At 34.0% G+C, this 24,034-nt stretch overlaps 2 protein-coding genes across 5 annotated transcripts in view; one reads left to right on the forward strand and one right to left on the reverse strand.

Annotated features, from left to right (window-relative positions):
* Positions 1–8,416, reverse strand: part of LOC120349631 (protein SAND-like) — a 119,766-nt gene extending 111,350 nt beyond the window's left edge. Inside the window, exon 1 of the mRNA XM_039420105.1 lies at positions 8,400–8,416. The gene's annotated coding sequence lies outside the window, so the exon portion shown is untranslated. The remainder of the gene's footprint in view (positions 1–8,399) is intronic.
* On the forward strand, positions 2,748–24,034 carry LOC111056026 (gastrula zinc finger protein XlCGF26.1). 4 transcript variants are annotated; one of them, XM_039421351.1, is made up of 9 exons: positions 2,748–2,820; positions 7,794–7,887; positions 9,078–9,239; positions 10,696–11,980; positions 14,127–14,934; positions 20,879–20,978; positions 21,935–22,036; positions 22,572–22,727; positions 23,759–24,005. In XM_039421351.1, the coding sequence occupies exons 2-5, from the start codon at positions 7,834–7,836 to the stop codon at positions 14,138–14,140; spliced, it is 1,515 nt and encodes a 504-aa protein (XP_039277285.1). In that variant the 5' UTR covers positions 2,748–2,820; positions 7,794–7,833; the 3' UTR covers positions 14,141–14,934; positions 20,879–20,978; positions 21,935–22,036; positions 22,572–22,727; positions 23,759–24,005. The 4 variants fall into 4 exon arrangements, with proteins under 4 accessions (XP_039277285.1, XP_039277282.1, XP_039277283.1 ...); XM_039421348.1 differs by lacking the exons at positions 2,748–2,820; positions 14,127–14,934 and having other exon boundaries at positions 23,759–24,034; XM_039421349.1 differs by lacking the exons at positions 2,748–2,820; positions 14,127–14,934; positions 22,572–22,727 and having other exon boundaries at positions 23,759–23,998.

Genomic DNA, 24,034 nt, shown 5'->3' on the forward strand with positions numbered 1-24,034 from the left:
ATTCAACTAATAGACCACTTTGAGAGTAATAACCTATTTTCAAGAGTGCAGCATGGTTTCAGGCGCGATAAATCAACAGTCACAGCTGTTTCCAAACTGGTGGGTGACATCCTAGATTCTTTTGAAGAGGGGGACTCAGTAGCACTGGCTCTGACAGACCTGAGTAAGGCGTTTGAGTGAGTCCCGCATGATATTCTGCCAGAGAAACTTGCAGCATTATGGAGTTGTAGTTCGGGTCCTTGCCACCCTTGGATCCTACCTCAGGAGCCCTTGGAGCTAACTCAGGTCCACTACAGGTTCATCATGGGGTGCCACAAGGATCAGTGATTGGTCCTTTTCCTCCCCTCCTTTTTCTGATTATGATCTGCTGGGAGGCATCCTACTGTTTGCCGACGATACCACAATCTTTGCCAGAGGGAGAACACCAGTGTTGGCGCAGAGGGCGGCTGCAGATATTTTCGGACTAGCCAAACAGTGGTTCACCAATAATAAGCTGAGTCTAAATGAAGACAAGACACAAGAGACTACCTGTAGCCTTAGTACAAACCAGCTCATCAATTGTACTGAGGTCAAGCTACTAGGATTTACACTGGATTCAAGACTCAACTGGGGTAGCCACACCAACAAGCTTTGCCTAAAGCTATCCAGGGTAATATTTCTACTCAGGCGTCTAAAGCCTCTAATTTCTAGGAAGTAACTTATTGAAGTGTACTTTGCCTTTTTTCACAGCCATATTATTTATGAGCTGCAGATGTGGGGATATGCGCCCGGATGTGCTTCTTCAAGAAAAAAAGGCATTGAGAATTTTAGACCTAGCAGGATGCCTTGATTACTGTCGGCCAATCTTCATCAGACTGGGCATCTATACAGTGTTTAACCAGTACATTCTGCTCTCCTTGCTATACATAAAAAGTCATTATTACTCAATGACAAGAAGAGCCGAAAAGCATTCTTATAATACAAGAGGAAAAGCTAAAATTGATGTACCCTTCTGTAGATTGAACAAGAAAAGAATCTATTTTCTTATTTTTTGACATGCTTGTACAAATGTAATTCGGCTACTACAAATTACACATTTAATTTAGGTCTTATTTAGCTATTATTATTAACAATTTTATAACTGCTGCAAAACTTTTTTAGGTAAAGTGGAGAAAGATAGGAAAACAGTGTTGCCGATTCTCTGCCTTACTACTGCCTTCTATAGAAGATAACAGTCAAGACTGTGAGCCCAAATTGTCATAAAATGTTTGGTTGCAATCGATTTAGTATGTTATGTTATAGCCTACACAAAAATATACGTCGGATATTTATAATTTTTTTTCAAATGATTCAATTTTACTAACTTTACATCATCTAGGAATTTTTACACATTTCTAAATTATTATAATCACAGTTAAATTAGCTTCAGGTAAGCCTATATGACACTTATGATTACTTATTTATATAACATTAAACCTGGAAACTTTTGTAAATGCTATTAGAACATTATTTTTCATAGATACAAAATTTTAGAGGCTTGGAAGAAAGAAGCAAGGATTCACCCCCCCCCTTCTTCCACCAGAAAAGTCTAAACCATTTCCACACAGAAAAATTCTTATTCTGCCCTTTGCAGTGATAAATAAATGTCTTTGATTAAGTGATTTATTATTTTTGCAACCCCACACATCCATCGCAGAATGCTCATCTCCGCCACTCCCATCTTTGCTGAACCTTGTTCATTATTAGTAATGGATAAATATGTCTTGCATATTTCCCTTCAATGAAACTTATTTATAGAGTAATACAATGATCAAAATTATTAATCTAGGTATTCTCCTTAATTTAAATAAAACCTATTTCAATAACACTATAAAGATAGATCAAAACTTTTAATTTGCTTCGATCTGTTGCTATCATCTCAGATTAGAGGAAATTAAATCTATTCATAGATAAGGTTGATAATGATTTATTGACCGAGCAAAGTGAGGTCTAATATTCAAGTCGACGGTTTGGCATTTCTCTTAATGTTTAAATGTTTGAATGTTTACAAGTTGCGCATTTACGGCGAAACGCGGTAATAGATTTTCATGAAATTTGACAGTTATGTTCCTTTTTAAATTGCGCGTCGACGTATATACAAGGTTTTTGGAAATTTTGCATTTCAAGGATAATGTAAAAGGAAAAAGGAGCATCCTTCATACGTCAATATTAGAGTAAAAAACCACTTGTTTGGACTCAGGGGACCTTGAAACGTATAGAAATTTGGAAATTGGGGTACCTTAATTTTTTTTGGAAAGCAATACTTCCCTTACCTATGGTAATAGGACAAGGAAAGTAAAATCAGACTATATTATTCATCATAAATCAGCTGACAAGTGATTACACAGATGTGGGGAGAAGCCAGTCTATTGCTGTATTTCCATAAGGTCTATAGTTTCAATCAGGTACTTGTGGATGAGAATAGTGCGTGAGGTCTACTGTTCACAGAACTACTAGTAAATAATTGAATCTTTAGGATGAATCAATCAACAGTACGCAGTACCGTTACCTCAATGTTGGACAAAAAATACAGAGAGATTGAAATAGAGAATATTCCTTTCCCATGTCGAGTTGATTATAAATTGCATGTCATGACGCATGCAATTCAATATCTCAATGTAACTTGGTAAAAAATAAGCAGCTGTGTAGACTATAAATTGCATGCCTCATTGAATGCAATTTTTATGCACTATTTCATAGGATGCAAAGAACTTAATATAACAGCTTGTCTGGGCGCCTAAATGTCTTCTGGTTTTCTTGCGCTAAATTTCGGAAAGCGTTATAATAATAATTAAATCTTGTGTAAGCGTGATCTGATCAAATAATAAATAGTTGGTGTATCAGTGTGGATGTGCTTATGGTTTGGGACGTCGTTCAGTTATAAATGTTATTTATTCTATTGATAAAATTTTTGTTCATTATTTGTTTGTAATGAAAAACCTCTGCATTCTAGGCTTTATTGATCAGTAATGAATTCATAACAGATTCAAAATTAGAATAAATAGTTCAACATCTGATAACAGAAACATAAGAAGAAAAACACTAGTCATATGATGATTCAATATCATCACATTCTTCCCGTCTTTAGGAATTCAATGAATAGTCTTTCAAATAAGAAGGCATTTTGCGCTCTCTATAAGATCTTCGCAGGGTGCCATCAGGAGGCTCTTCTTCATCACTGAGGGGGAATCCTGTATTTGTTTCATCTTGATTTTCATGATAATTTTCTTGATTGTTCTCAGGCTCTGCGTGATCACTAAGGCTTGATCCTGCATTTGTATCATCTTGATTTTTATCGTTATCTTCTTGAATGCTCTCTTCTCCTCGAGGGGCAAGGTTTTTCAATGATACAGTTGTCTCTCTTCCATCACTAAGCCGTACCTTGGCATATTGTGGGTTGATTTGAAGAATATCCACCTCCTCGACCAATGGATCGAATTTACTTCTTCGTATAGGTACTTTCATTAGGACTTTGTTTGAAGGGGCAAGCCAGGTTGGAAGTGCTATACCATTAGATGATTGTCTATAGTGTCGGAACATCCTATCATGTGGCGTCTCATTAGTAGCCGTGCACAATAGGGATCGAATAGAATGTAGAGAATCTGGGAGCACAGATTCCCAATCAGATACATCCAAATTTCTATGCTTCAATGTAAGAGACACTGTGCGCCAAATTGTACCATTTTCTCGTTCGATTTGGCCATTTCCTGGTGCGTTATAAGGTGATGACATGGAAGTGGCTACTCCTCGATTATGAAGGAATTCCTGCAGCTCTCTGGATTTGAAAGAGGTTCCATTGTCAGTATGTACATAAGAAGGTAAACCAAATGTGGTAAACAAGTTCACAAGGCACTGAATTACAGTTGATGAATTCATATTCGGACAAGGGTATGCAAACGGAAACCTAGAGTACTCATCAATTATTGTCAACAAATATTTGTTTTTAGTTTTTGATGGAAGAGGACCCTTGAAGTCCATGCTTAATCTTTCAAATGGATGTGTCGCCTTTATGAGAGTAGATTTCAATTTCTTGAAAAATTGAGGTTTTATGGCATTACATGTTTGACATGAAGAAGTCATTTTTCTGACATCCTCAACTGAATAGGGTAAATTATGAGTTCTTACCCAATGAATCATTCTGGTCACTCCAGGGTGACACAAGTCACAGTGTAGGGAGTGTAATTTATCGGTTTGAGTTGCATTACACACTCTGGAAAGTGCATCTGCTACTTGGTTGTCCTTTCCTGGTCTGTAAATTATTTCGTAATTGTAGCATGACATCTCCAATCGCCATCGTTGTATTTTTTCATTTTTTATTTTATTTTGATGAGTCATATCAAACATGAATGATACAGAGCGCTGGTCAGTGATAATTTTGAAGAATCTTCCAAGTAAGAAATGTCTCCACTTTTTAAGAGCACACACAATAGCAAAAGCCTCTTTTTCAATGGATGAATGTTTACGCTCACTATCATTCAGCTTCTGAGAAAAGAATGCTACTGGACGTCCACACTGTGATAGGACAGCTGAAATTGAAAAATCAGATGCATCTGTTTCAACCACAAAAGGTTCAAAGTCGTCAATTGTACTAACTACTGCCTTAGAAATCTCAGTTTTGAGTTGATTGAAGTCAGCTATAGCTTCAGAAGTCAAAGGAAAGGTCTTTGCTGTAAGAAGCCGTTTAGCTTTATCTGAATAATTGGATATCCATTTGGAATAGTGTGCAAACATTCCAATTGTTCGCTCAAGAGCCTTTCTATTATCTGGGGGTGGAAGATTGAGCAATGGTTTCAGACGTTCAGGGTCAGGAGAAATTGTCCCATTTTCAATTTTATAGCCAAGCAAGCTTATTGAAGTAAGTGAATATTTGCTTTTTTCTGTATTGATTGTAAAATTATATTTTTGTACTGCATCTAAGAATTTTTTGAGATTCAAATCATGTTCCTTCTGATTCTTACCACATATTGTCACATCATCCAGGTATGCATACGTTTTTTCAAGTTTTTCAGATTGATTTCTACACTGTTGCAGGTTTGATGCCTAGTGAGATCGGACTCCCCTAAGCTGTTGAAGCCTAGAATGCAGAGGTTTTTCATTATTAATAACATTATCAATGACTCGCTGAAAAGTGGGTACACCATCTGTCAGACCAAAAGCAAGCCTTCGAAATTGATACAAACGGCCACATGCCTCAAATGCAGTGAAAGGTCGATCTTTTTCTCGTAGGGGTACCTGGTGGTAAGCGCTTTTCAAGTCAATAGTGGTGAATACAGAGTTTTTTGAGACCTTAGAAACAATATCTTCAAGACTAGGGAGGGGATATGCGTCAAGATGTGTGTATCGGTTAATAGTTTGAGAATAGTCTATTACCATTCGCTTTTTGTGATTTTCGTTCTTCACTACAAATGCTTGAGCTCTCCAGGGAGACCTGCTTTCTTCAATAATTCCATCAGCTAGCAGTTTCTCAATTTCTTTCTCCATGAAACTAGTGTCTTCAAGAGAATGCTTTCGGGATTTAGTAATTATAGGTTTAATGTCTTTAGTTAAAAACTCAAAAAGTGGTGGAGGTTCTATCTTTGCTGGAGCCAGATAATTGATAGTCAATGGGGGTTTAGTTCCTCCAAATGAAACTCTAAGTTCAGAGTGTTGATTAAGTAAGTCATGTCCTACAATAACATTAGCACACAAATCAGGCAATACACTGAATTTTGTTTTGGGGTAATGTTGACCTAAAAATTCTAAATGAGCTACACAATAAAAGGAAATGTTCTTTCTTAGTGATGTTGAAGCCATGGACACTGCACCAGTTGTAGGGTACATTTCAAGTCCACATTTTTTAGCAAAACAGTGTGAAATAAATGTCTCAGAGCTTCCTGTATCTATCAAAGCAGAAGTAGGAATGTTGTTTACCTGAGCTTGTACTGTAGCATTTTCAAGAACAGTAGAGGCTGCAATAAGCGCCGAAGATGAAGAAGTTTTAGTAGATTTGCAGACATTTTTCCAATGACCTATTTTCTGGCATTTTTCGCATGAGTCATTTAGTGCAGGGCACTGCTGACGTGTTTTATGTCGCTGACGACCACAAAAATAACATTTTTGAAAACTTGAGCTTCCAGTTTTTACAGCTGACAAATTTGTTTCTTTACATGAATTTTCTGAAGAATTATTTGAAGTGGCATTAAGAGTTATTTCAGAAGAGTAAGAAGCTGATTGATTTCTGGCAGATTCCAAGGCACGTGCTTTTTCAATAGCTTCATCAAGAGTTAGTTTGTCAAACTCCAAAAGTCTCAGTCTTATCTGATGAGAGCTGAGGCCCCGGATAAATGAATCACGAATGTATGTTTTCCTATGAGTTTCAGAATCAACATCTGCAAACCCACAATTCTTACTCAGTTGTTGTAAAGCTTGGTTATATTGGTCAATTGTCTCATCTGAAGACTGTTTTCTAGTTGCCAATTTATGTCTAGCGAATATTTCATTTATTGGTTTTACATATGCAGATTTTAGTGCGTCAATAGCCGAAGTATATGAATTTTTGTCGGCAATTGTTTGATAAACAGAATGAGATAGAAAGTTGGTAAGCAACCGCAACTTACTTTCATCATCGATGTCTTCTTCATCAAAAGATGCGATAAAATTCTCAAAAGTCTTTAGCCAGAAGTTCCATTCTTGTAGAGCTGTTGGAGAATTCGGATCACCATCAAACTTGTCTGGTTTCAAAAATTTGTCCATCGTAACGCGAATTTTCAGTTTTCGTTTCCAGAAAAGATTTGAAGATTATACATTTGTTGTTGAATAGAAATTGTGAAATAGAGAATAGAAATTGATTGACTCGTATTTGATAAGATGAATTGATTTGATGATTTTAGATTACTGATCAATAAATTGTAATGAAAAACCTCTGCATTCTAGGCTTTATTGATCAGTAATGAATTCATAACAGATTCAAAATTAGAATAAATAGTTCAACATCTGATAACAGAAACATAAGAAGAAAAACACTAGTCATATGATGATTCAATATCATCACATTGTTATTATAATCTTTAATTTTTACAAATTTTGAATTCCCAATTTGTTTTATTTTTACTTTTTTCATAAGTATTTGAAATCTTTGTATTTTTTATTTTTGAATTAGGTGGTATTATTGTTGTTTGTATTATTTATTATTGCATAAGTTCGTATTAATTTTAACATTATTTTTCTTTTTTCATTTCTACCTGTACAATTTTTATTGTCAAGGAGACATATTTGGGGAAACCCGTTGTCTCCATTGTGAGTAAATAAATAAATGAACTCTTGATATCGTGCAATAGCGCATGCAATTAATAACTGAAATAACATAGTATTGTCTCTCGAACTTTCTCTGCTTTGAACTTGGGCTGTCCTGATGCCAGTATATGTCTTGAACGAGATTAGCTTTTGATGTTAGTATTTTTGATACACCAACCCCAACAGCCATTAGCCGTTTTCACACCGATATCTCGCCGACACGACATACAGACAGGATTTACTCTGATGGACAGTATAAGAGGAGTTTGCGGTTTATAACTGCGCGAGGTCGACTGTTCACAGAACTACTAGTAATATTGTATCATAATATTGTTATAACCTTTGCTGCTATCTCAAATTTCAGTTATAGATAATCTTGAAAATACCCTTTTTCTGTTCATGTAGAGCATGCTATTTCTTATCGACTTAGATAACACTAATCAAATACGGTAACTGAAAACAAGTTGAATTTCTAATCAAAAATTTGCTCTGTTAAATTGTAGATTGTGGATTGGTCAAACAAGATTTGAATTAGCAAAAGGAATGGGTGAAGAACCTACAATGGATACTGATATAATAATGCTGGAAAAAAATGTGGTGCGTACTAACTTGAATCATTATTTTATTATCACTAAAACAAAACTGGAGCAAAATTTATTAATCAAGGCAGATCCCCACATATCAATATAAGAGAAAATATTATTCCCATGAATCCCAATGGATCTATTCATATTCGCTTGGCCGGTCCAAGTGGGAATAGTTCTATTGGAAATCATAGGAATAATATTTCTACTTTACAAGACACGTTTATTTATTTATAAATTGATACATATAATATCATTCTCAATTATGAATGATTAGCCTTGATGTTGATGTGTGATTCAAATACTATGGAATGGAATGGGAATCCAGCCAAGTTCTAATTGGAATCTATTCCTACTCACTCAGCCAAAACTTTTTGCAGGATTTATTTGTATTCTTATTTTAATGTTAATATCAAAAAGAGAAAAATGGGTTGAAATGAGAAATAAGGAAGAGTGGTTGGTGGTGCAATATTCTGGATGTTTAATAGAACTGCTTGAACTAAAGTGCAAAATTGAGTAACTTACTGAATAAGGCGGCAGCGGCGAATTTAAACAAATCAAACAGCTCTTTGCGCTTTACTTATTCAGACTAGTGCATCCTTGAAGTTTTTTTGGAAGGATTCTCCTTTCAGAGTCACGTTGAATTGAATTGAATTGAAAATGCTTTTACTCAATTAATAAAATCATACACTACAATGTACAATCATGTCTTTAAAATTGACAGTCATGTTGAATCTCAATTAGAAGAAACTTTCCTAGTTTTCACTTTACTTTGATGATGAGCCACTTTCTCCCAATATCCATAAGTATCAACACTTCCCTTAATGGTATCTTAAAGCTGACTTTCTCACAGCTTCAAAGTTCACTTTTAAAATTAACATAAAATAGATCAAAGTTGACTGTAATTTGCTTTACAAAATCATTTGCACTGATAATTTAGTTAAACGATACCTTATGTAGAAATATACATTATGATAAATAATAATTTGTTTCAACAACTAAAATAAAATTCTGCAACGTAATCAATGAATTGAATGTATCATAAAATCACTTATATATAAAATGGATTTGAATAGTTGTTGAACTCTCGGTTAGCTTTAAATTTTATCTCATAGCTGTGTTTCAAATGTGAATATGCCTGTTTGATTTTTCCTATACTGTTGTTTTTTTAGTAATATCATTCGTGATTTATTATACTTCTAGGTTGGAGAACTAAAAATCAAAGACGAACAAGACGGTAATGAACCAAATAATGAAAGGATAAATAACAATGAGATAAGTCACAGTGATGAAATTATGAATAGGAGGGATAGTTTGCGAGTGAGAAAGAAGACCATATCGTACTTTGAAAATGAAATGCAGAACGTAAGTTTAATGAGTAATGAATATTTATAGAAAAAATCTGCACACATTTCCCTTGGTGTTTTGAAATATAATCAAGATTCTCAATGTAAATTTCAGAGATCAGCTGTTTTTATTTACACTGTTCGTAAAATGGTATCTTTCCAACCTAGAAACTGTTCTGGAATTTCACATTTTCTATGCAGTGTAACGAAAAAGCTTGTACGCACCTCTAAGTGAGTTAGTTGATTATTCGGCTGGCATTGAAACTCAGCTGAGTAATAATAGATAGACCTGTACCATTAAATTTGTGAAGTTTTATAATCCCAAGGAAGAGCTTGCTATCTAATGCCTAGGCTACACTCTCGCCGAGTCGCTTGCCGACTGGTCAACATGACCGGCTCGCGTTTGTCTTGCCATCCACACTGCAATGTGACTAGAAGATGTGTACTTCATCCAAGATTAGCGGTAGCGAGCTACTTGCCTTTGCTCGTCTCTCTTGATCTCGACTCGTCAAAAACGGAGTGATGGCGACCAGTGGAATGGTAGCTATCCACACTTTCGCGTTCGTCGTCATCTGTACGAACTCGGCGAGAGCAAAGCGCCGGCATCATAAATTGGAACGTCTGATGAATAAGAAAAACATACATAATTGTGATGTAATATCACAACGTCATTATTGTGTGTGTATTCACATGAGCATAATTATGAGAGACTTGAGATAGACTAGGACACAGTAACTTGAATATCGATTACTATCCATATTTTGTACCATTATGCTCTAATGTAGGTCTAATATTGTATTAATTGTACAGTATTATTATGGCAAATTTATTGCTCTTGAAGAACTAAAAAGCATTGCGATGAAATGATAGATAAACTAACTATCTATCTATTCTTGGTAAATGAATGACAATGACAATTTATTTTTTGAATAAATAATAAATGCGTAACATACACTCTGACAAAAGCAAATCCGGTCAAGCTAAAACCTCATCACTGTAGACCTGACTACACTCGCTCAACTACCAATATTCTCATACAAATTATTCATATTCCTATAACTAAGAAGGATAATTGAATTACTGTATTCATTTAAAATTTGTTGTTGAAATTAGCACCATCCAATCTTCTCATAGGAATGATTACAATACAATTATTACGATTTGCAATACGATTACAATATTAAGATTTCCAATAATCGTAATTTATAGTAACACATTTAAAACGTTTATCATCTCTGCTATAGATTACAAATACAATTTTTTGTGCTAATAAGATTCTACATTTGCTTCCCATCTATTCTCATTGGTTTGATTATCTCAATAATGTTTTCTCGTATTCCACTCCAATACAGTATTGTCAGTTCATATTATATTTCAAAACTCCGATCAGAATTGCGGAGTTTGTGAATGATATACTACGACCAATTTATTTTACTTAGGACTGTGCATTAATTTCTATGTCGTCTATTTCTCAGGTGAGACGATGCTCCCGATCCTCATCAAAAACTACTTCGAAAAATATTCATAAGGATCAGAACAGTTTAAATCCTGGTGCAACTTTCGTTTTAGGAAAAACCAACTTGAATACGAATATTAGCGAGTTCTTGAAAAAGTTTTCGGACGGATGTTGTGTGGGTCAGTTGCTAGGGCCGGAGGGACAGGCAGTGGAGTATGAATGTGACATGTGCAATCAAGGATTCAAGAGCGAAAATCATTTGCGCGAGCACATCAAGTCGATGCACTGTGACGTCATCTACGAGTGCGGCTTTTGCCAGCAGTCTTTCAATAGCCGCAAAAGTTTTATTGAACACGTTGATTCAGTACATCTAAATTTAAAGTTTGAATGCTCGTTCAACGATTGTGATGAGAAATTTTGTCAAGAATCTGATAAGGCTGCGCATTTGAAAAGAGTTCACAAACAGTTTGTATGCTTGCAATGTGATAAGATTTTCAAATCAGAAGGCGGCCTATTCACACATAACCAGACAAACCATTTGGGTATCAGATTTGTTTGCTTGGTTTGCAATGTCACTTTTACACAGAGAAGTGGATTAAAAGCGCACAATGAAACAATTCATGATAAATCTAGTGTGAATTGTAGGTTGTGTAAAAAGACATTCACTAGTAAACCTCATTTAAGAATACACATGAGATCGATCCACTTGAAGATAAGACATTTTTGTGAGCTGTGCTCTAAGAGTTTTTCTCAGAAAGGTGCATTGCAACAACATACTGTCGCAAATCATTCAGGGGTGGCGTTCACATGTGACTATTGCAACAAGTCTTTCAATCAGAAGAAGAAGCTTGCAACTCACATACAACTGATTCACGAGGGCAAGAGGTATACGTGTGATATATGCGGGGCTACATTCGGCTGGAAAGAAAGTCTGAAGCAGCATTTGCAGTGCATCCACCAGGGCATTAGATATCCTTGCAAGGACTGTGGCAAGAGTTACAGGGATAAGCAACGTCTCAACCAGCATGTTGCGCATGTGCATCTTGGAATCCGCAAGTACCAGTGTGAGGAATGCAACGTCAGCTTCAGCCAGCCGGGCAACCTCAAACAACACAACCTTTCTGTTCATGTCGGTCGAACATTCGAATGCCATTTCTGCGAGCACAAATTCAAACAGAAAGATGGTCTGAGAAAACATATAGAAACTTTACACAACGCCGTGATTTATACTTGTACTGATTGCAATGGTACTTTTAGCACCAGAAAAGCTTTGAAACACCACCTTTGCAAACGAAGTGGGGAAGGTGAGAATGCCCAAGTATAAAAATTAATATATTTTTGTCATAGTGCAATACATACACACTTATAGGGGAAAATGTGTCTTATAGACCTAGTCATTGTTATATTTTAGTAATTTTTCAAGATTTATGTTTTAGCTTCATAGTGTTGTTTTACTTGGTCGGGTATTCAATGTCATTAAACAAACTTATGTTTAGCTATTCAAGGTTTTCACAATAATCATTGATGGGCTCGTAACAATAATTATATTTCCAACAAATCTTGTACATATAAAGACTTAGTACAATTCACAAATCTTCCAAAAAATGAAATATATTTTTCAAATTACAATGCAATAAAATTATAATTTATTTTTTTTACTCCTTCATATTTGCTAATGAAGCATCAAGATATACTCCACTTTAATTATTTCAATTACTTTATAATAATTTTTATTTTTTACTTTGAGCATTTAATTATACATACCTGAACTTTAGTTTGAAAGATATTTTTCAATGGCTCTATTTAAATTATACTTATAGTTTGTAAGTGAAAATTGAGACAAATTAGTGGTAAGATGGAGGAAAATCAATTTTTCGAGTTGACTTTTGTTCTTATTTTAAGTCAAATAGATATCGTATACTGAGAATCTTAATCTGTCGTTTATACTTCTTCGACAAAACATTTTAGAAAGACTGTCGGAAAGTTGTAGATTGTATGACTCCTATCAGTAAGTGACAACATCTAGCAGCGAATAGTTGTAATAATTATACCCCAAAAAGAAAACAAATCAAAATCTTTGATGATTGGTTGGAGGGTATTGTAATTGTAGGGTTGGTTGTAATTAGACGCTATTATTTTCTGTGATTGTCCAATAATTACTACCTTGGTGCAGATTCTGCTTGAACTCGCTGATATTATCCTTTTAAATACCGTACAGATTTTGGAGTGTGATTATTCTCCTGACTATCGAGACAATATCAATTGTCTTCACGGAGTACAATTGTCAGATTTCTTTGTATCAAAACTTTGATTTCTATTCAGAGCAGTGTTATTTACTGAGATAAAACCATATATCTAGCTTATTCTATTGCATTTAATCTGAAGAGACCCGATCGTATTGATGTATTAGTAAATCTTCATATAGAGGGAGGATTATTTCCATTTGATACACACCACTTGCTGTATAGAACAGTAGATTCTATCTACTATCATATATCGGATTATTTTATCAAGTAAGTTGAGTTCATTTTTACCCCTGAATCAATAAGTTTTAATAATCTATCTGTCAACTAACTTTAATTATCTTGGGAATTGTAATAGCAGTCAACTTTCACTTTCACTATGGAGAATATATTTTTGTTGTCAAGCGGCAGGTCCAGTTGGTTTGTTCTATTTCATGTTTATATACGTCTAGTTCTATCTATGTGTTCCCATATTGCAAAACGAAGAAGTATTGCTTGACCTTTTAATTTTTCATTGACAAAAATGAGTTTCAATTCAGTAAACATTTTCTGAATTCATACATATACGTTACCTTATAATTCGTCATTTCATTTATTTGAAAGCAAAACTTCTTTTCGCTTCTTTATTTCTCTGAAATAAAAATTTGAATTCCCACTGAAATATAGTGTTTCATTCCACATAATAGATACCTTAGGCCTACTGTTTTCTCAAATATAATCATCAAATCGATGGCAAACAAATGAGTCTATTCATTACAGGCCAAGCTATTGATTCATTCAATTGTATTGATACTTCTGGAGTTGGACAATTTAGTATTCAGGGAATAGTTAAACTTAAAAAAACTATTGAACTTTCCAAACAACAAAAGTCACTAAAGTGTTTTAATTCTATATTCATTCTAATACAAGAACATGAACCTAATACAGTACCTATTCGAAATGAACACTCGACATTAATCGTTGCTATGACGTGTGAGCCTTTCTCACGGGCCTCTGCTACTGAATCTGAACATTTTATTTAGGCACTGTCTTTTATTGCGTATTCCTTTGAGAAAAATATTCCATAGCCTTATCAGGCATGTGATGTACAATAATTAAAGTATAGGCTGCTGTAGAGATGAATAGATATTTAAATTCTGGTAAAAACCTGATTTATTCAACTTTCCATTTACTATGTGTTTATTTCAGCAAAATTTGTGTATTCCAGGTGTTCAATTGTAATATATGGAGGGCTCAGCATCTCGTACAGAAAACAGCAAGAATTCTAGAAAATCCATTCTAACGCTCCCGCCAACAATTATTTCAAAAATTTACTTTGTTTTGACCTGTCTACTCCAACTGAATTTATTTTTCTCTCTCTATGCCAGATGGCACGATTTCATCCAGCGTTTGATCACTTTAAAAGACATAATTCTGACATTGTTCTGCTCCTTGAGTTTCATGAGACTGATGGGAGGAGACACCATTCAGCTGTGTCAATACATAGAAGAGCATCTATCATCGATCAATATCGATAAAAAGCTTTTAACCGAAGAACAAAATTCTATAATTGAGAACCGCGAACACAGATTCCAAACAACAAACAAGATTATCAAGAGGTACTTTTATCTGTTGACCATTGTGTCTGGTCTCATCCCTTATATGAAGGGTCTGAAAGCGGCACTGATTGCCAATTTTACAAACAAAAATGTCAAGTTACATTTTCTTCTCAGCATACATTACCCAGAAGAATACAAATCTCTTCTACTTGAAATGGCAGTTCAGACTTTACTGCTACTCTGGTACATCTCCTTTGTTCATTACTGGATAACCGATATGAAAGTGATGTCATTATCTTTCCAATGTATAACTACTGAGATGGAATTGCTAAGGAACTCAATTGAAGACATGGATGCCATTGTTGAGAGAAGTATTGTTCAAAACGATCCAGAGAAACAGGTTAAAAGTCCCGAAGAAACTGCTGTATTACAGTCTTACATCTCAAAAATAGTCAGGACTCACCAATCTATTTGCAGGTAATTTTATATATAAGTTATGTATTTACTGCGACACATTATCTAATGTATGAAATTTTGGCAAATTGATTTCAAAATTCTTCCTTATGAAGTATGGAATTCTCTTTCTGTCATGGTGGCTCATATATTGGAGGAATACTTTGAAGAGAGATTAAAAGGCATTGGATATAACTATACTATCCAGGCATATTGTACAATATAGGATACAATGTTTTCTCATGCTCTGATCAATGCTGGCATCTTTAGGTAGAACTAAGAAGCAGTTTTGCATGGTTTAAAATCACATACACGTATGGAGCCAACCTCACCGACTTACAACTTTTTCATGAATAATGTCAAATAAGGGTTAAGCGACAGAGTAACATCTGAAGAGTGATTTTACTTTTCTTGCCCTATTACCATAGGTAAGGAAAGTTTTGCTTTCCGAAAAAAATTAAGATGCCCCAATTTGTAAATTTATATACGTTTCAAGGTCCCCTGAGTCCAAAAAAGTGGTTTTTGGGTATTGGTCTGTATGTGTGTGTGTATGTGCGTCTGTGTACACGATATCTCATCTCCCAATTAACGGAATGATTTGAAATTCGAAACTTAAGGTCCTTACACTAGGATCCGACACGAACAATTTCGATCAAATGCAATTCAAGATGGCGGATGAAATGGCGAAAATGTTGTCAAAAACAGGGTTTTTCGCGATTTTCTCGAAAATGGCTCCAACGATTTTGATCAAATTTATACCTAAAATAGTCATTGATAAGCTATATCAACTGCCACAAGTCCCATATCTGTAAAAATTTCAGGAGCTCCGCCCCATCTATGCAAAGTTTGATTTTAGATTTCCAATTATCAGGTCTCAGATATAATTTAAACGGAAAATTTCGAGTGGAAAAGATTGAGAATGAAAATCTCTTCAATTAATGTATAGTAACATTTTCACCTAAAATTAAAAATAAGCTTGAAATTTGAGAAAATGTGATTCAATTGCAAACTGTTTGCCACATGATTCTATTAAATCATTCACTATGAAGAGATAGCAGATCTCTTGTGTTTCCAACGTTATTGTGCTGTCACCAGCTGGCTCAGATCTTTGAATAGTAGTTTTGAGATGCGCGTGTACACTAGCGTCAGGTGATCAATTTTCATAACGGCAAGGAAAGTTGTGTGAGTGCGCCACACCAGATTTTTTTATTTCAAATAGGATCCCTAATGAAACCTACTGTCAAATTATTCTTGTAAGAGGAATATTCAGCTGTTTTCATAATTTTCATCAACTCTGTATAACTAAAAGTTGTGGGTTTCAAAGATTACAATAAAAGATTGTACAACAGTTCTTGAACGAGTTCTCCAACCCAGGAGGTCACTAGTCTCATAATATTTGTATTACCTTATGTGTCTATTCTCCATAATCATAGATTGAAATTCAGTCTCAAAAATTAATAATAAAAGAAGGGAAAATTATGCGATATAAAATATCTCCACTCTCTTCAAATAAAAAACTTGATTATGTGAACAGATCAATAACCGTACCGTACACATGATACAACAAAATAACTTAGAGAATAATCATTCCATTAATAATAATGAGAAATTAGTAATGAGAAATATGAAAAATGAATAATAATAGAAGGGAAAATTTTGCGATATAAAATATCTCCACTCTCTTCAAATAAACAACTTATGTGAACAAATCAATACCGTACACAAGATACAACAAAATAACTTAGAGAATAATCATTCCATTAATAATAATGAGAAATTAGTAATGAGAAATATGAATTGAGAAAGAGATTCAAAAGATAAATTGGAGTGAAATAATGATAAAATACACAATCATAGTTATTAAACGAAAATTCAGATTAATATATGGATTGTTCTAGCTGCAGAGCATGTTTGCTCTCAAATAAAACCTCTGGAAGGTAGAGGACTCATGAATTTGACCTATTGTAGATAAATATTTTTCCCCAGAGCATGACAAAAATACCCTACCAGTTGAAATCCTGGACTAGTTCTCGCCTATATCTCCAAGCGTCCCTACAATAAGAAGCTAATCTCTTCCAATCTAGGCCATTCATATAAGACATAAATACTTCTCTAGAGAGTACCGCCGCCCCTAACCATTTAATTCTCCATTCCTTCAAACATGGGCATCGCCCAACAAAGTGGAAAACGTTCTCAATTTCTTTTAAATTACACATTGAACAAGTATAGTTCCTATCTGACACCCATGGCTTATAGTTCAAATCGATCAGCTCGCCTCTCGCTTTAAACACCCATCTCATCACCCACAAATCACAATTATTCCTCTTTATGTAATTGTTCTCACCCAGTTGTAGGTTCAATGATCTATACAATGAATGGAAATGGCCTGCTTGTGCGTCCTGTAAGAATTTATCCCTGTGAATTATGCCCAAGCCTGAGAGAATTTTCTTGAATTTATTACTCCAATTAATATTGTCATTATAACTTATCCCTATATCATTACACAATTTTCTCCAATCTTTAAACCAGAAGACTCTCTTTTTTATTACTTCTTCCACTAGAAATCTTGGAAGTCGACCTTCTTTCATTTCCATAACTTTTGTAATATAGTTGTAATGCAACCTGAGACAGTACTCAAAAAGAGGTGACAGTTCTGTCTCAATAAACAACATGTAGTTTGGGGTGTTTATAGGAAGCGAGAACACTTTCTTAATGAAAAATCTCTGAAATTTTTCTACAGTATCATACTGTCTATAGCCCCATACTTGAGCTCCGTAACACAGAACTGCCCCTGCGCAAGCTTTGAACCATTTACATTTAGCTGTGAAATCTATATTATCACTATTTAAAAGACCTCTCCAAGCCAAATTCACCGCAAGTTTAGCCTTATCTGATTTTTCTTTCAAATGAGCTTCAAAATTCAATGTTGGTGTAAGAACTACCCCAAATATTTGTATCTATTTACACATTCAATCTGCTCATTTTTAAATGTCCATTTCTCACACCCAGCTAGTTTTCCTCCATTCCTAAAGACCATTATTTTTGACTTATCTAGATTTACTTTTAAATTCCACATTTCACAGTACCTTTCTAAATTATTTATCATGTACTGAAGCCCTACTGGAGAGTCAGAAATCAAAGCTATGTCATCAGCGTACAATAAGACCCGAATCCTCTTACCATTTATCAATAGTCCTCCACCCAGTTCATCATTTAAATCATTTAAAAACAAAGAAAATAGCAAGGGACTCATTAAGCAGCCCTGTCTCAATCCTGATTTAGTTTGAAAACGTTGTGAGAGACCACCCTCTCCAGACCGTTGACTGCACCATACTCTAGCAGAAGTATCCTCATTTAACGCTCTCAAAATAGCCAACATTTTTGTTGAGAGGTCCATATTACTAAGCTTATATAATAGAGATTTTCTGTCTATTGAGTCAAATGCGGCTGAATAATCCACGAAAAAACAGTATAATTTACCTCTTTTTTTAGCTAACTGAAGACTAGCGATAGATGTCAAGGAAAATATATTATCAATAGTAGAGTATCCCCTACGAAATCCCGCCTGAAACTCGTTTAGTACGTTATTTTCCTCCACCCAGTGATTAAGTCTATTTAGTATTAACCCTGCAAAAATTTTGAAAAATGCTGTTAAAAAACTGATACCTCTGTAATTACCTACTACGTTGCTCTCACCTTTTTTAAAAATCGGAAAAATAATGGAAGACTTGAAACTGTTTGCCACATGATTCTATTAAATCATTCACTATGAAGAGATAGCAGATCTCTTGTGTTTCCAACGTTATTGTGCTGTCACCAGCTGGCTCAGATCTTTGAATAGTAGTTTTGAGATGCGCGTGTACACTAGCGTCAGGTGATCAATTTTCATAACGGCAAGGAAAGTTGTGTGAGTGCGCCACACCAGATTTTTTTATTTCAAATAGGATCCCTAATGAAACCTACTGTCAAATTATTCTTGTAAGAGGAATATTCAGCTGTTTTCATAATTTTCATCAACTCTGTATAACTAAAAGTTGTGGGTTTCAAAGATTACAATAAAAGATTGTACAACAGTTCTTGAACGAGTTCTCCAACCCAGGAGGTCACTAGTCTCATAATATTTGTATTACCTTATGTGTCTATTCTCCATAATCATAGATTGAAATTCAGTCTCAAAAATTAATAATAAAAGAAGGGAAAATTATGCGATATAAAATATCTCCACTCTCTTCAAATAAAAAACTTGATTATGTGAACAGATCAATAACCGTACCGTACACATGATACAACAAAATAACTTAGAGAATAATCATTCCATTAATAATAATGAGAAATTAGTAATGAGAAATATGAATTGAGAAAGAGATTCAAAAGATAAATTGGAGTGAAATAATGATAAAATACACAATCATAGTTATTAAACGAAAATTCAGATTAATATATGGATTGTTCTAGCTGCAGAGCATGCTTGCAATCACATAAGGAACGGTGCAACGCAGTATCATGATCATTATCATGTAACCGTTTCATGTATAGCTTACATGCACAACAAAGAAACTTTACTGAGATGGAGGATTTTTTAAGAAATTGCAGTTAACCAACTGCTGGAATATTATTACTTTATAATAATTATTTCAAAATATCCAATCAAAGCTGTATAAATAGAACTAAGGACTTCTGCTAATGTAAATATTGACCGTCTATATCAGAAAGTTCCTGGTGGGCGATGGCGGAGAGGTACCGGGTTCGATTCCCGGTCTGGGCGCAAATTTTGGAAAGTTTCATTCTTCAAATGATTTGAATGATTTTTATTTCCGAGTTAATCAACCTGAAAACTCAGATATCAGGTCACTCGACATTACTTTTATTATTATCATAATGTAACTTCGTGTGCACTGGTCTGTGTATCAGAATATTAAAATATTGAAATCTGAAAACTATTATAAAACACATCTTTGTTTTAATCAACTATCGATTTGTTATCGATTATTCAATCAAATAAATATACAATGACGAATAGGAAAGTAAGCCTCCTTCATTTGTTATAAATCGTTATTTAGTTATTATAGGAGTTATTATAGAGAGTATTTAATTACAATTCATTAATGTGTCACTAATTTTGTAAAATATTCATAAATGTATTTTATGTAACCAATATGTTTCAATTTGCAAATTGGGGGCTCCACCACTTCTCGGATGGGAAGAAAAGTTACAAAGGAGATACTCAGCTGAAGATGAAAGGAAAAAATAATTTTAAATGAGATGCATGATTTATTTTTAGGCTACAATATTTAAACAATATAATTTGAAACGTGAAAGTTAATATTTTTCCAATTTCTAAACCAGATTAATCTAAACAAGTCTTGATTAACTTATCTTGTTTTTATAAAAAGAAAAAGAGTTTCTGTTCAGTTTTAATTTAATCGACTTAATTATAAAATGATTCACTAAACATATTGAGGAGTCTCCTCTTTGTTAAAAATCTTTACGTTTTATTTTATTTTTAAATTCCTAAAAGAAAAACAATGAAAATTAATGAATTGAGTACGATACCCTTAAGGTGAACATCTCGTCAGCTTTGGCTGAAAGGTGAGGTTCAGAGGAAGGTCTGAGTCTTGTCCAGTCAGAGTCTTTGGGTGTCAGGAGGAGAGGCACAAGTGAGACTGAGCTCCAAAAGTTGAAAAGTGGGAAAATCTACTGTAATAATTATATTATTGCTGGCTGGTGGGGAGATTGGGAAGTTTTGCCCTATGTTTAGCATCTTCTCTTCCAGTCAGCACAAATTTGCTTCCTGGTGATTTGGCTTGTATATTTGTCGTTATTAGAGGATACAATTATAATTTCCAATATTAAATTATATTTTATTAAGGAATTACCTATTGAATTATATTCTATAAATTAATTCTATGGCCTGGGACCATCATAACTTATTGCTCATGACAATACATTAAATTTTTTATGTTTACAGAAGGGTGGAGTTCTTCAACGGTAATATGAAAAACGTTATTGTATTCTTGATGAATATTTATGCCATTCAGCTTTGCCTTTTCCTTGTCATCATTGTCGAAGTGAGTATAGCTAGTGAAGTAAGATATAGTTTTGTCATTACGGCTCTGAATTATAAAGAGTATCAATGACTTTTTAATCAATGATTTTTTTTAATATGGTACCAGTACTGTTAAAAAACAAAGCAAACTCTGATAATACATTCAAATGATTATAGTGACTAATGGAAAATGTGCTGGATTATTATCATACATATATAATTTAAATTACAGTTTATTAACAATACTTTTTGTGTAGTTGAGAAGTTAGCAGGGTCTTTTTCATTCAACATTATTAACAATAGAATACACTGGAGGTGAATAAGTTTGCTCGAATTTGCTCTATTTATGAAATACATACAAATAATACGAGTAGTTAACTTAACATAAACATTCTTAATACACCAGAACAATCAGTGAAAGAAACGAATCGAGAATTGAACATTTAGCATTTTATAACACTTATTACTCTTCCCCTCTCACTCTCTCTCTCTCTCTCTCTCTCTCTCTCTCTCTCTCTCTCTCTTTCTTTCTTGTCGAAAACAACGGAATGAGTTCAAGTCAAGTGCTAACTTGAAAGACATACGGTTTTCAAGACAGTTTTTGTCCAACAACTACGGAGGCTTCGATGAATGCAATTGTAAACCGGCATAATCTCTCATGAAGCTTTATTAAGTTATGAAAACCTAAAATGTACAGTAATATTGGAAAATGAAGAGCGAAAAAAATTAGTTTACTTATATGACAACCACCTACTTGTAATATAGGAGTAAATTCATCGGAGGATAAATAGAACAAATAATAAAATATTGAGTATGAAAAAATTGCCTTTTCTCAATATTAACAGATACTTTACGATTGCAAGATAATTTGAAAAAATGTAACCCAAAGTCTATTCAATCCAGAAATTAAGTTTTTTCCTGGAGTGTGTTTTGATAATTTGATTTATAACCTGAAGAGTGTTTTTATAATTTCCACAGATGCCGGACATCTTGTCGAAAGTGAGGGATCTTTTACGTTATTCTATCATTTTGTCTCTGGTATTCTTCATTTCAAGAGATGGCGAGAAGGTAACCAGTGAGGTCGGTAGCTCCAATTTTATATGATACAGTTCAATGAATAGAATTCACCAAGAAGGTTCACCAATCAAGCATCATGAAAGTCCATTCTAGTAATAAGTTGATGAAAGAATAATATAATTTTATTACATAATTTAATGATTTATAAAGTTTGAACGATTTATGATGTATCATGTTTTTCTACAACTAATTTTTGGATTTGATACTATAAAAAATTCCATTCAGGAGGTGGGAGTGAACATTTCCAGTTATTAAACTTCAACCCAATATAGTGAAGAGAAAGAAAAATTCACAATGGGTATTACGGCAAGGCAGAAAATCCGAAAGGATCTCTCTGCCAAAAACAGCCATATACATAATAATTTACACCTAAGAATCTCATTATAGGGAAGCTTGTTATTTATTTATTCATTGTCACATAACAATAATATCAATATTTTAGAATCACTACTCAAATGATTGGTAACATGAATAATCAGAAATGATTGGTCAAAATAACTTATCCGTAAATAATCACAATATAATATATTTATCACAGGGCAAGAATTTGCGAAATGCGTTATGGATGTGTTCGTGGACTGATAAACCAAACTGGCTAAAGAAATCGTTACTAACAATGATGACAAGAGCTACAGTCGATTTGAAAATAAAGCCCTACAACTTATACTCACTGGACCTAAGCTGTTTTGCATTGGTAATAATAATATTGGTGCATGAACTAATTTAGTGACGCAATATTTTCAAATGTGATTCATTCATGAAAAATTGGATGAATAATAATTGGGATGAAACCGGGTCATATTATAATGGATAAGAAGTTGGATTGGAAATTTGTTGAACCTCTTATCAGGCAACTTCCAACATTTTATAAAAACTATGTTTTCATAAATTCAAATTTATTGATTATAAATAGATATGATAGCTCAAAAATGAAAACAATAATGATAATAGTTCAAGGTTTGCATTACATGAGGCCAACAAGCTGGGTCACCAAACGGGACACCAGATCTCCACCAGTGATGGTCGTATGTGAATGAAGCCGAGACACCAGGAATGGTGGTCGGACTGGCAATAACCCGAGTGAGACACCAACCGACCGCTAACAAGAACCTGGTGGGCTGGTGATCCCGGCTGGCGACTTTAATGTAACACTTAGTAAAGGTATATGGTAAGAGTGAGGTAGGCCTATCTTCCTTCTCTGTGAATGTAATTAGCGCAATAAGAACTAATGTCCCACGACTCGCTCCAACACTTGACGATCCAGTCTGGTGTCCTAATGTGATACGGACCTATAAAAGTAGAACGTTCAAGTGGTTCACAATTTTCCCTGAAAGTGGGGAGCATCTTTTCAAGTCTGTCTACCAATAGGTGGAATTGGACGTACATCGATGAATGAATAATTGAGTTGTGAGTGGAGTTGAACGTAGGCCTACAATAATAAGTACAGTATAGATTAATATTGGCTAATCGCTGTTTTTATTAACTTTAAAATAATAAGCTTTATTGATTATGCTTGTCAAGTGTAGCGAAACATATGTATGAAATGTAGTGTAAGTTAATGTAACAAAAAAACGTTTAAAGAGAGACTTGAAAATAAAACTACTAACTTAAGGTACTATTATTTCAATATCATAGGCCTATTAATTACACATATCACAAACATTCTTTATTGAAAATTCAATTCATCATAATTTGATCACAGTTATTCATATTGATTGTTCACAGATTGTGAAAGGAACGTACTCATATTTCAACATCTACAAAAGTCTCCGGAAATAGCGGAATAATGGCTTATAACAGGGACAAAATTGTATATCTATCAACAAATGAATTTTTTTGAAATAGTAAGGAAGCCAAACATGAAAGATTAAAGACTCACTTCATAAGTCAAATTTATGTTGAATTATTCTTTGAGAAATCTTTAATTAAAAAAAAATACTAGATACATTCATATTTTACTCATAGGTTGAAAAATAAAATATTCATTTTATCATTCATTAA

Source organism: Nilaparvata lugens, chromosome 2, assembly GCF_014356525.2.
Source record: "Nilaparvata lugens isolate BPH chromosome 2, ASM1435652v1, whole genome shotgun sequence".
Classification (NCBI taxonomy): domain Eukaryota; kingdom Metazoa; phylum Arthropoda; class Insecta; order Hemiptera; family Delphacidae; genus Nilaparvata; species Nilaparvata lugens.

Bases quoted from the DNA above. Each gene is read 5' to 3' on its own strand.
- LOC111056026 (XM_039421348.1), top strand. From the start codon at position 7,834: ATGGGTGAAGAACCTACAATGGATACTGATATAATAATGCTGGAAAAA. The intron at 7,888-9,077 runs GTGCGTACTAAC...TTATACTTCTAG, and splicing joins TAATGCTGGAAAAAAATGTG to GTTGGAGAACTAAAAATCAA. The intron at 9,240-10,695 runs GTAAGTTTAATG...TCTATTTCTCAG, and splicing joins TTGAAAATGAAATGCAGAAC to GTGAGACGATGCTCCCGATC.